The 12,900-nt window shown below is 41.7% G+C and overlaps 1 protein-coding gene across 4 annotated transcripts in view; it reads left to right on the top strand.

Moving 5' to 3' along the window:
• Usp53 (ubiquitin specific peptidase 53) overlaps positions 1-12,900 on the top strand; it is a 79,448-nt gene that overhangs the window by 16,127 nt on the left and 50,421 nt on the right. For 2 of the 4 annotated variants that reach the window (XM_029569834.1, XM_029569838.1), the window contains exon 1: positions 7,368-7,698. In XM_029569834.1, the coding sequence (XP_029425694.1) occupies positions 7,555-7,698 (144 nt within the window). In that variant the 5' untranslated portion in view covers positions 7,368-7,554. Of the gene's footprint in view, positions 1-3,747; positions 3,871-7,035; positions 7,699-12,900 lie in introns of those variants that run through there. The other 2 variants (XM_029569837.1, XM_029569835.1) reach the window with 2 other exon arrangements.

The raw sequence follows: 12,900 nt of genomic DNA on the forward strand, positions 1-12,900 counted from the left end.
ATTTATTGAGTCTTTGTATTATTTTCTTTGTTTCTAGTTCATTAATTTCTGCCCTGATTTTTGTTATTTCTTCTCATCTGCTGGGTTTGGGTTTCGTTTGTTCTTGCCTTTCCAGTGTCTTGAGTTGCAGTGTTATGTCATTTATTTGTATTCTTTCCAATTTTTCAATGTAGGCACTTAGAGAGCGTAACTTCCCTCTAAGGACTGTTTTCAACATGTCCCAGAGGTTTTGTTGTGTTGTATTGTCCTTTTCATTTAGTTCCAGCAATACTTTTATTTCTTTCTTAATTTCTCCTTTCACCCATTCATCATTCAGGAGTGTGTTGTTTAATCTCCATGTGTTCGTGTAGTTTCTAGGGTTTCTTCCCGTGTTGATTTAAGCTTTTTGCATTGTGGTCTGATAGAATGCATGGAATTATTTTAATCTTTTTATATTTGTTGAGGTTTGTTTTGTGTCCCAGTATATTTTCAGTTTTGGAGAAGATTCCATGGGGCACCGAATAGAAAGTATATTCTTTGGTGTTTGGGTGGAATATTCGGTAGATGTCTGTTAGGTCCATTTGATATATTGTATTGTTTAATTCAGATGTGTCTGTTAATTCTCTGTCCTGTTGACCTGTCTAATGGAGACAATGAGGTATTGAAGTCCCCTACTATTAATGAGTTGGGATTAATCTGGGTCTTCCTGTAGTACTGTTATTATGAAGTTGGGTCACCAGAGTTTGATGAATGTATGTTCATGATTTTAATATCTTCTTGGTAACAATTGTTCTTTGATCAGAATGAAGTGGCCCTCTTTATCTCTTCTGATTAGTTTTATTTTAAAGTCTATTTTGTCAGATATTAGAATTGCAACACCTGCTTTTTTCTTAGTACTATTCACTTGGTATATTTTTTTTCCATCCTTTCACCTTAAGGTAGTGCCTGTCCTTGAAAGTGAGATGAGTTTCTTGCAGACAACAAAAATGATGGGTTTTTTTTCTTAATCTATTCAGCTAGTCTGTGTCTTTTGACTGGGGAGTTCAGTCCATTGATATTTAGAGTTATTGATGAAAGATGTGTATTGAATCCTGCCATTTTTTTTTCTTTTCACATTGTTGGTATAGCTGTGTATTTCTACAGTTATACCTTCATTGAGTTTCTTTCGGTAACCCTTTGTGTATTGTCGTTCTTTTATTCAGCTCTTTATATTACTTCAAGAACTCTCTGAAGGACTGCTTTTGTGGACATTTATTTCGGCCTATTTGTGTCATGGAAGATTTTTCTTCCCCCTTTGACTGTAATAGACATTTTGGCTGGGTAAAGTAATCTCGATTGGCATCTGTGGTCATTTAGATCCAGGAATATTTTGTTCCAGTCCCTTCTGGCTTTCATAGTTTGCACTGAAAAGTCAGCTGTAATCCTGATGGGTTTTCCTTTATGTGTGACTTGTTGTTTCTCTTTTGCAGCTTTCAGTATTGCCTCTTCATTCTGTACATTTAGTGTTTTTACTGTGATGTGCTGTGGAGAGTTTCTTTTCTGGTCCTGTCTATTTAGTGTTCTATGTGCTTCTTGTATTGTATAGGCATGTCTTTCTTTAATTTTGGGAAATTTTCTTCTACAATCCTATTGAAGATCTGGTCCATACCATTATCTTGGGATTCTTCTCCTTCCTCTATGCCTGTGATTCATAAGTTTGGTCTTTATGGTGTCATACAATTCCTGCCTATTCTATTCTTATGTTTTATTAAATTATTCATAATCTTTGTTTGAGTGGTCTAATTCGTCCACTTTATCTTCCAGTCTTGATATTCTGTTTTTCATTTCATTCATCCTGTTGATGAGGCTTTCTCCTGTCGTTTCTAATTGGTTTACTGAGTGTTTCACTTCCTTCTTCATTTCAGCATGAGTATTCAATATTTCTATCTTTTTTTCTGAATTCATTCAGAAACTTTATCCCTATCTTCTTTCAGTTCTTTGATTTCTTTGTGTGTTATTTAAATTCGTTGAATACTTTTATCATGTTTATAATTGTTCTTTTGAGTTCCATGTCCTCTTATCTCTAAGGGGTCTCATTGTACTCCTCTGGAGGACTATTGGTACTTGATGGGGATATGTTATTTTGGTTTCTCATGTTACTATTTTTTCACTGTGACTTTGATATGTGGATTTCTTTTGTAGTTTCTGACTCTGGTGTGAGACACAAGCCTTCCTTTGTTGAGTTTAGGTCTGCTTCTTTTTGTAAACTTTATGTGCCTTTGTGGTTTACTTGTTGGGCATGAAATGCTGGTTGGTCTAGGCTTCAGGTTCTCTCTTTTGATTTTATATTGGAGTGGCCTAATTGCTTTTGTCTTCAGGAGTTCCCACAGAGGCCCAAGAGGATCAGATGCTCTGAGGCTTTCTCCTAAGGTCTGGATCCCTCCATGAAAGATGCTGCCCTTAGGAATTTGGGGGCTGGGCTGGCCTGGGAATAGGGTACAGGAAAGATGCTGATCTCAGTAAGCTGGTGCCTGTCCCACCCAGAGATGCAAAGGGAGGTGGGGGCAGGAAGAGTTCCCGAGGCCTCCTTGGGGCTACTGGGAGGAACTGGGTTGGCCTGGATGCAAGGGCCAAGAGGTCAGTCCAGGGGACAAGAAGCAGGCCAGTATCCAGGCCAGGAGGAGAGACAGGGCGGGGGAGCTGGGAGGCTGATTGAGGCTGGAGGAGTCAAGGTACGGTGGGCCCAAGGGACCCACCCTGAAAAGATTGTAGCACCCAGAATCTGGTGGCTGAGCCGCCCAGGGAAGCAAAGGTAGGTGGTGGCGGGATCAGGCACAGAAGGCTCCTGGGGACTGCAGGGAGAGGAACTAGGTTGGTCTGGATGCAAAGGATCAGGAAGCAATGGGGACTCTGGGCTGAGAGGTAAGCCCCGGTGTCTGGGGTGCCAAGACAAGTACCCAGGCCAGGAGGAGAGATGGCGTAGGGGAGCTGGGAGGATGAATGAGGCTGGGGGAGTCAAGGTGCAGTGGGCGCCATTGGACTTACCCAGGAAAAATGCTAGCAGCAGGAACTGGTGGCTGTGGAGCCAAGGGAAGTGAAGGGCACCAGTGTTACTTTTAAAGTTTTGCCAGGATAAGGGCTAGAGAGCCGGCTCAGTGGTTAAGAGCACTGACTTCTCTTGCAGAGGACCCAGGTTCAATTCCCAGTACCCCCATGGCAGCTAACAACTGTCTGTAACTCCAGTTCCAGGGGATCTGACACCTTCTTTTGACCTCTGAGGGCACTGCAAGACACTGGTGCTCTCTTACACATGCAGACGATACACATGCACATATAGAATCAAAATAATAAATAGAATGTTTTCTCTCTCTTTCTTTCTTTCTTTCTTTCTTTCTTTCTTTCTTTCTTTCTTTCTTTCTTTCTTTCTTTCTTTTTTAAATAAAGTTTTGCCAGGTTAGTTAGAAACAAAGCAACTGGTAATTATGGGCTAGCTAGCTTCTGGCCTGGGGATCCTGAGAGCCCTTCCTGCTGCCAGGTGACCCTGCAGGACTCAGGACTCAGCCTAGAGTCATAGTCATTGTTAGGCTTCATAACAGTGCACAGATTTAAAGCAGAATCCACCAACATAAGCTGAGCTGCCAGTGGCCTCAGCAGGACACTCCTCTAGAGGGGGGCTGCCATGGCCTGTGAAACGTCTACCAAGAAGTGCCTTAGAGACTCAGTGCCGAGCACTTCCATTGGAAGGAGGTTACATAGTCATTCTTTGCTGACAATGTACCAAAATTCTAGACTTTCAGAAAGAAAATAAATGCTTGAAATCACATTGCGGTTCTGTGCAGAGTCCCACGTCAGTGTGTGAGGGCACCAGGAAACCTCTCAAGTCACGTTCTCAGATGTCAGCCTGACGAGCAGGTCAGTGTAAGTCCTGCAATCCCTTGTTTTCTTTTTCTTTTTTGAAGTATGATTCATAAAATGTAATTCCCTCAAAGTACATGCCAGTAGTTTTTAGTTTATTCAACAAATGTACATTCATCACTACGATTATAGAAATTCATCACCTTAAAAGAAAAACAACCTGTACCCTTGACTGTCACTCCTCCCAGCCCAACAACCCCCATTTGCCTCTCCAATCCTAAGAAACTAATTATGTATCCATTTGTCTCTGTAGATTTCCCAGTCTAGGCATTTCATGTGAATGGATCATATAATATATGGCCTTTGGTGTCTGGCTTCTTTCACTCAGCTTGTTTTCAGTGTTTATCCATGTAGTATGTTACAATATTTCATTCCTTTTTATGGCTGAGTAATACTCCATCGTATGAGCACACATCATATTTTGTTTATCTATTTACCCATCAGTTGATAAAATTTAGATTGTTTGACTCTTGTGGGTTCTGTTCTGAGGGTTGAACTCGTGGTCAGGTTTGGGGCAAGCGCCTGTCTGTACTGAGCCATCTAATGGCCTTCATTCCCTCTCTTACAGTGCTCACATTACCCGGGTTTCTGGTTCTATTGACCTGAGGAGTATAGGCTCCTAAGTCAGTCCTGGTTATGTGCCCTGCAGCAGGGTGAAGACCAGGCTCTTAGTGTGTGTTGGAGCTGATTGTAGGGAGTAAGGTGGGTTTGTAGAGGCTTCCATGATGGAATTTTGGGAATTGATTCTGAAAAGGACCTTCCTGTCAACCTGCCTACAGATGTGATACTCTAGAACACTCTATGTTGCGGGGATGAGGACAGAGCAACTTTCCTTGTCTAATCCTTAGGTTTAAGCTAGAGGGAAGGAGTCGAGAACACATAACGTATTTGACAACGTCGGAATGGAAGGCACCGCATATTTAAAGTCTCTGTCTGTCCCTCACAGAGCTCAGTCCCTAAACAGGAGTAATTGTTTCAAACATCTTAGGTCACTTGGTGCCAAATAAGTTTGGTTGAAAGAATACAATATTAAGAAAACTCTTTCATTAAAAATTTACAGGCTAACGGAGATAGCTTAATGATCAGATGCTTGTTGTGCAAGTTTGGAGACCTTAGTTTGAATCCCTAGAACCCATGCAACAGCTGGCTGTGCAGCTCAAGTGTCAGTAACACCACATGCCCATGGAGGGAGGAGGTGGAGACAGAGCAGCCCCAGAAGCCCACAGGCCAGCCAGCCTGGGCGCCGGCAAACAACCGAGACCCTCCCTCAAGCAAGGATGACACTGGAGGTTGTCTTCTGACCTGCACACGTGCATCGTGGCATGCACGTGCACACATTCACACCCACAAATAAAATTCAAAGATAAAAGATATGAATTCACTACCAATAAAGAGCCTCCTTAATGTTGTTTTTACATGGCTGTTTGTTTTTTAAATATTTAACCTCATTAAGCAGAGTTGTTACTGTTATCCTCACGTGAGAGGAGCAAGCTTTGACCCTGGGATGGTGGGCAGCTGATAGGTGGGTGTGGAAGCAGGGCTGCTGACTGGTTCTGTAGATGCCGCGCTTTGCTTCTTTAGCCAGCAGCGCTGTTACCCTAGTGGTGGGGATCAGCGCTGCCAGACTGATCATTCGCTCATCCTTTTGTGCTGTGAAGGTGGAATTCAGGGACTCTCACCACACTTTGTAAGATGCTGTGTGGTGTCTCTTTCCTGCCATCCCTTCTCATCTGTGTTCCTCCTTGTTAGTATTTCTCCTGTTGCACTGGGCCTCTTCTGTTCCACCATCATAGCACATGTGCTCTGGGACCGTCTCTGAAGGTCCTGTCCTCGGGGTCTTCCCTCCCTCACATGCCATCTTCTTATATTTTTGTTTTGATTTTTGCTTTTGTTCTTTGAGTTTTTTGTTGTTTGTTTGTTTTGAAACAGGGTCTCCCTGGCCTGAAACTTGCAACGTAGACCAGGCTGGCCTCTGTCTCACAGATACCCACTTGCCTCTGTCTCCCAAGTGCTGGGATTAAAGGTGTGCACCACACCTGCCAAAAACCTTCCTGAGCCGTTGGTGACTGCCTTACTGGGAATGTGAAGGCCCTTCCTCCTGCTTCCTCACTCTTCGCCTGCTCCTGCTCAGCACATAGCCCTTCTCGTAGACGCTCAGCTCACCATGTTGCTGTGTTATGAGCTATTGTCTGAACCTTCCTTGTTACATTCTAGTGTTTGGTCCAGTATACAGCTCAGAATTTTTTGAATGAAAAAAATACAAGAAGGAAATTCGGTTGATTCATCAAAACATTCATTGTGAATACTCGTTTTTAATTCAAAAGCTTGACATTTAAAGTTCATTAAAACAGGGGCATGCATTTGTGACAAAAGATACTTATTTTACTACTAAGATTTTATTATAGTTTTCAGCTATGCTTATCAATTTACATAAAATCCAACTTTCTTGGAAAAATATCCAGTTTATCAGCTAATATATAGGTGAGGTTGTACATCTGGTTGTTCAATAATGCAATTTAACATTGGCAGCCATAGAATGTGACCTGTGTTAGTTTTCTCTTGCTGTGAAAAAACATCATGACCAAGGCAACTTACACAAGACATTATTGGGCTTACAGTTCCGGAGGGATTAGAGTCCATCATGGCGGGGAGGCATGATGTGTCCTGAGCAGAAAGCTAGAGCTCACATCCTCTAGCAGGCAGCCAGACTGGAAGTGGGATGACGCCATATACTCTCATAATCTGCTCCCAGTGACAGGCTGCAGCAAGGCCATACGAAAGGTTTTGTGACCCTCCCCAGATAGCGCCACCAGCTGGGGACCAGATGTTCAAATACTTGAACCTATATGGGACATTTCTCATTTAAACCACCAGCGATCTAATTTTTAGGTTTTTTTTTTTTTTTTTTTTTTTTAATAGACTATTTCCTTAAGAAACCTTCCTTTGGACATTGCAGTCTTGGGATAAAGATTAATTTTATAGCAGCATTAGACTTTTAAAAAATCTAAATGTTGAAATGTTTTAATTTTTATATTCAGAATGTTATCCTAATCCTTTTTATGATAAGTTGCAATTCTTCATTCAGTGATTGAATTAATGAGTTAAGTGAGAAACTGATGTTCTGATGAACTTTTATTTAAACACCTTTTTCTTTTTTTTTAGATTGCTTTGAGGTCACCCTGATACCGGATATGGAGTTGCCTTTGATGGCTTCACCTGGGACAGAGAAAAACGACTTTCTTATTAGAAAAGCATAAGGAAAACAGATGACCAGAGGAGTTGCACAGATGCCAGCTCCACGCTGTCTCCTTCTATGTATTTTTTTTAACTCATCAAGACAAATGACTTACACGTTAAAGAAAATGATTCATCATATTATTTTTAGCAGTTAAATTATTTTTCATTGATGTGTACAGCTGTCCTATGAAATTGAACACGTATAAGAATCTGTAAAGCCTTGTTTAAATACTTCTTTTTTGCACTCAGAACTTCATTATCAATTTTACTTATCAAAGTCCTCAAAACTTTATAACATTAGGATAGCTGTGGACTTGGAAATGCGCATTCCTACCACAGGCTACAGTGAAAATGAATGGACAACTCAAGGCATCACCCATCTTGTCATCCTAAATACCACGTAAGGATATCGCTTAGCTGTAATGCCAATGAGGGTGCTCGAGAATGGCCTGGGTAAAGTTCTTGCGGAAACCTGGTGGTAACCTCGGAAAAGCTTATCAAGCTGGAAGCATGCTGTCCCTAGCCCCTACTATAGGCTTGTTGAACGAACCAGGCCAGAACAGTTGCTTTCTCAACAGTGCTGTGCAGGTGAGGCCATGATAACTACGTTTTGTAAAGAGCTTTTAAGGAAACCACTTGTCTAATGATTCTCTGACTCCTCAGTTAAGAGGGAGGTTATTGCCAGGCATGGTGGCTCAGACCTTTAATCCCAGCACTCAGAAGACAGAGACAGAGGCAGGTGAATCTCTGTGAGTTTGAGACTAGATACCTAGTTCTAGATCATTCAGGGCTACATAGTGAGACCCTGTCTCAAAAAAAAGTTATTGACTAGAATTTCTGTGTGTGTGTCGGGGGGGTATGTGTTTGTTGTGAGTGCATGTTCACTTGTGTGCATTGCAGGGAGGCAGAAGTTAACTTTCTTTCTTTAGTCCACTTTATTTTTTGAGACATATTCTGTCCCTGAGCCCATTGCTTAGAATTCAGTGAGGCTGGCCGACTGGCCAGTGAGCTCATGGGAGGAACCACCTATCTCCCTTCCCGCCTCCCGGCACCTAGATTACAGACACATGCTGGCATGCCTGATTTTTTTTTTTTACACATTTGCTGTGGATCCGAACTCAGGTCCTCCTGTTTGTTGGGCAAGCAGTTTACCAACTGAGCCATCTGCCTAGCTATGAAAGGGCTTTTGTAGTATTACTTTTTTTTTTTTGGTCTTTTTGAGACAGGGTCTCCCTGTAGCCCCAGCTGTCCTGGAACTCACTATGTAGACCAGGCTGGCCTTGAACTCACAGAGATCCGCCTGCCTCTGCCTCCCAAATGCTGGGATTAAAGGTGTGTGCCACCACGCCTGGCTTAGTATTACTTTTAATGGGACAAAAGAAATTTTGGCTAGGCATTTTGGCTTTTATAATAAATGGGAATCTTTTCAACAGAATGATAGATTGTTCTATTATAAAGAGCATTGCTTTAATCCCAGCACTTGGGAGGCAGAGGCAGGTGGATCTCTCTGAGTTCAAGGCCAGCCTGGTCTACATAGTGAGTTCCAGGACAGCTGGGGCTACAGGGAGACCCTATCTCAAAAAGACCAAAAAAAAAAAAAAAAAGTTTAATAAATTAAGAATGCTTTAAAAATAACCAGTCGTTTTAGTTAGCAAATACTCTCCTGTATCCTCTTTTTTATTTTTATTTTATGCGTATGAGTATATTGCCTATGTGTGTAAGTGTACCTGTGTTATGCAAAGCCTGTGGAGGTCAGAAGAGGGCGTCAGATCCCCTGGAACTGAAGTTACAGATGGTTGTTAGCCAATATGTGGGTGCTAGGATTCGAACCTGGGGCTTTTGCAAGAACAGCCAGTGCACTTAACCTCTCACCACTGAGTCATCTCTCCAGCCCCCTCCCCGCCATCCTCTTTTTTAAGAGAAATCTAGAAATCTAGATCCCAGTAGATAAGATAAAAAGAAAACCCTTGGGTTGGAATGAGAGTGCTGTTACTTTACCTGGGTATCCCAGCCCTCACCTCCACAGTGATCCTTAAGTCACCTCTAGAGTTACAGTGTGAGCATCTCTGTTTTATACAAATTGAAGATGAATCCATTTATTTCAAACCTTTTCGATAGTTTTTAATAAATGTATACTGAACTACCTTTCTATTTTAAATAGCCTTTCTATGTATAATACGGCTTTTACTTGCCAGTTTCATATTTTTATTCTGAAAAGCTAATAGTGCACAAAGATATTTAGTTTGTTTAATAAACAAACACATGTACAATGTGTTGAGTGCTTTGACATCTGAATCCTCTGTTCCCGGTTGACCTCTACCTGGGACAGATGTCACACTTAAGTTCTTTAACTCACCCAGAGAAAGGAGCCCAGCTGGCATGAGGATTCTAGTTCCCTTTGAGACCTTAAGTGTCAGTCGGTGTTCTGCCTGGGGCAGAGATTCCGTTGCCATCGTAAGAGCAAAGAGGAGAATACTTACTGGATGGCACTGCATGTAAGGAAATGTAAGCACAGAATGCTTTGATTGGGTCGGGCTGTCGTGTCAGAAGGTTTACCGTTTTCTGCTTTGGTGTTTTCTCTTCTCTTTAGCTCCCACAATTCTAAATAAATCTTTTAGGAGATGAAAGTGTACTAGAACAAAAATTTCTGAGCAAGGAAGCTTTCGTAGTAGAGAAAGTGGAAATATTCTGGTGGTGATATATTTTCAGTGGCCATTCCACAGCACACATTGCAGAGAGGGCTGTAGAGTCCTCAGCACGAGTCTGCACAGGACCCCTCCAGGTGCTCCAGTAAGTACTGATGGAGCCATCTCGGGCCACAAAGACTGCTTTTCTCCACGTTTGTTTCCGGTGCTTCTTCCTTCCTCAGATGGACCCACCTTTCAATGCAGTGTCATCTTCTGCGTGCAGGACCTGTACGAACATGTTAGAGTGGCGGCCTTGCACTGGTGGATTGTTCTAGCTTTTTCATGTCTGAGAAAACTTGATGTCATTTTTTTGTGTTTGAAAGATACTTTCATGCATTAAAGTTGGGTATAGTAGTGCATGATGCCTTCTTCTGAGCTCTGGGAGTGGAGGCGGGATCAGGAGCTCAAGGCCAGCCTTAGCTGCATGGCTGGATCTTTGTTTTTCTGTGTTTAGCTCACATTATTTCCAATGGAAACCTGTTATTCTGATCTTTAGTGTTCTATGTGTGTTGAGTCTTTTTCAGTGGCTACGTACTTCTAAGATTTTTTTCCTTTCCACTGATTTAAAACAATTAAGTGTCTTGGCATGGTTTTCTTCATGTCACTTGTGCTGGGGTTTGCCGAATCTCTTGAGTCTGTCCGTTTATATTTTTAATCACATTTAGAACTCATTGGCTGTAAATCGTTTAGACAGCTGTCCTGTCTGTTCCTCCTTTGGAATACTGCAGTTACGTTGATGCTCTCTTTATAGTCTTTTCAATCCTCTATTTCGTTATTTGTGTTTATTTTTGTACTTTAAGTCTTTATCTCTGATCTGCTCTTGTTCATTTTCAATGATTTCATATTAGACATTGTGGCTTTCATTGATAGATACTTGTACTTGTCTACTAATTTTGTCCTTTTTATGAAATTTTGGATTTCTACATTTTTCCCCCTCTTTGCATTCTGGGAGAGGTGTGTGTGTGTGTGTGTGTGTGTGTGTGTGTGTGTGTGTGTGTGTGTGTGTGTGTTTCCTTTATTGCCCACTAATTTCTTACTGGCTGTCACAGAAGTTTCATCTTGCCAGGTTATAGATAATTTTGGAACCCTAAAAATAATCAGAATTTTATTTGGGGGCCGTATTAATTTAGTTGGAAATAGTCTGGTCATTTTGCTCTTCAGCTTTCTTGGGCAGGGAGAGTTTTGTTTACTACTAAGTGTCTTTTCACACACTTTTCTTTTTTCAGCCAGTGGTCTGTGAAATGGGAAGTTTTCCACTTGGCTGTTGAAACTACGTCAGGTTTTGGGCCTGTGGGTGCTCTGGGCATGAGTTCCTCTTTCAGGTGCTTCGTTCTCTAGTCTGAGATGGTTTCCTCATGGTTCTTTCTGGAAAACTGGGAGGGGGTCCTGTGCAGATTCATGGTGAGAACCCTGCAGTGCTCTCCCTACCAACCTGCAGCTTGAGAGCACCTGTAGGCTTCCAAAGTTTAGATGTCTCTATAGGCTAATTTGCAAAGCCAGTTCTCCCTGAAAAAACAGCTATTCAAATAGACTTTTGTCAGAAAATGTCTTGTTAATAAGGTATTTCATGAATAGTTTAAAAACCTGCTCAGAAATGAATTGTGGAATTCATCTAGTAAGACCTTACTAATTTCAAAAGCAGATACAAAAGGGTATGGCTCCAAAGTGAGTCAGAAAATGAATTTATAAGCCACTTCTCATTATTCAGACTTCAGTGTATTTTCACAGTGTTTTAAAGTGGGGAATATGATCAAAAGTTTATATTCCTTTACTACATGTATGATTACATACACTAATTTGAGAGGAATAATTAAATTGCATGTATATTTTGAAAAACAGCATTAAGTTTTGTTGGGACTCATGTTAAATTGCTATCTGCAATAATGAAAAAGGAGTATATGTTGCTAAAGCCATTGGTTCAACATTTAGCTGAGACTTATTTTTTTAACAGGTGGTTGGTAGACTATAATCATTTTAAATGAAATACGATAAGGGTAAATTGTAATTATTTAGTGATAGAGATTGTTTTAAAAGGCTTTATACTACTGGGTGGAATAATATATACAGAACATTTTAAATATATTTAATTTTTTGGAAAATTCCATACATGTTTATACTCTATTTTGATCCTATCCACTCCCTGCTACCTTCCTCCAACTCCCGTGGAACTCCCCAGATCATCTCCCTCCCAGCTTCATGTCCTCTTTTATCATTATTATTATTGGTAGTGGTGGGGTGGTGGTGGTGACAACACCCTGGGTGTAGTTATTGTGGACCATGTGACCATATGTGCATGGGTTGAGACCATTCACTGTGGTAGAATAACTTACCAAAGGCCACATCCCCAAAGCAAAGTGACTGTCTCTCAGCAGCTGTCAACAGTCAATGGTTCCTCTGCTGGAGGTGGGGCCCCAGTAGCGAACCCTATTAATGCTGGAATTTTAACTGACTTGATCTCATGTAGACAACCACAGTTGCTATGAGTTGCTATGTGCAGTAACCATGTTATGTTCAGAAAACAGCATTTCATGGCTGTCCTCCCTGTCCTCTGGCTCTACATTCGTTCTCCCTACTCTTCTGCAATGTTCCCTGAGTCTTGGATGTGAGAAGGTTGATATTAATGACACATCTATGGCTGACCCTTAATAATCACTTATTCTCAGCACTTTGACCAGTAACCATTGTCCATTACAAAAAGCGTCTTTGTCCCAGGTTGAAAGCAGGACTAAGGAGTGAAGCAACAGTAGGGTCCCCCCTAGGGTCTGTGATCTCAGACTGGTCTATAAGCCCAGTCCATGGGCTTTTGATCAGCTTTACAGTCCCAGACATGTGGAGCAGGCCTCTTACCCAACTGTAAAGTAGTTGTTTATCCCATAACCATCATGCTACTATTGCATCAGTGGGCACATCTTGCCAGACAGTGTCAGTATTGTAGTGTGCAGAGTCCAGCACTGGGTAAGACCATTGATATTTTTCTCTGCCAGCAGCTGCATACCACTTCCAGCACTGTGAAGTCTAGCCAACAGGACGAGAGTTTCCTGGTCGGTTGAGATTGATTTCCCTATGTCCTGCAACTGAAGTGAATAGTGTCTGTAGCACTAGG

This window comes from Nannospalax galili, unplaced genomic scaffold, assembly GCF_000622305.1.
Source record: "Nannospalax galili isolate Female #2095 unplaced genomic scaffold, S.galili_v1.0 scaffold142, whole genome shotgun sequence".
NCBI classification, from domain to species: domain Eukaryota; kingdom Metazoa; phylum Chordata; class Mammalia; order Rodentia; family Spalacidae; genus Nannospalax; species Nannospalax galili.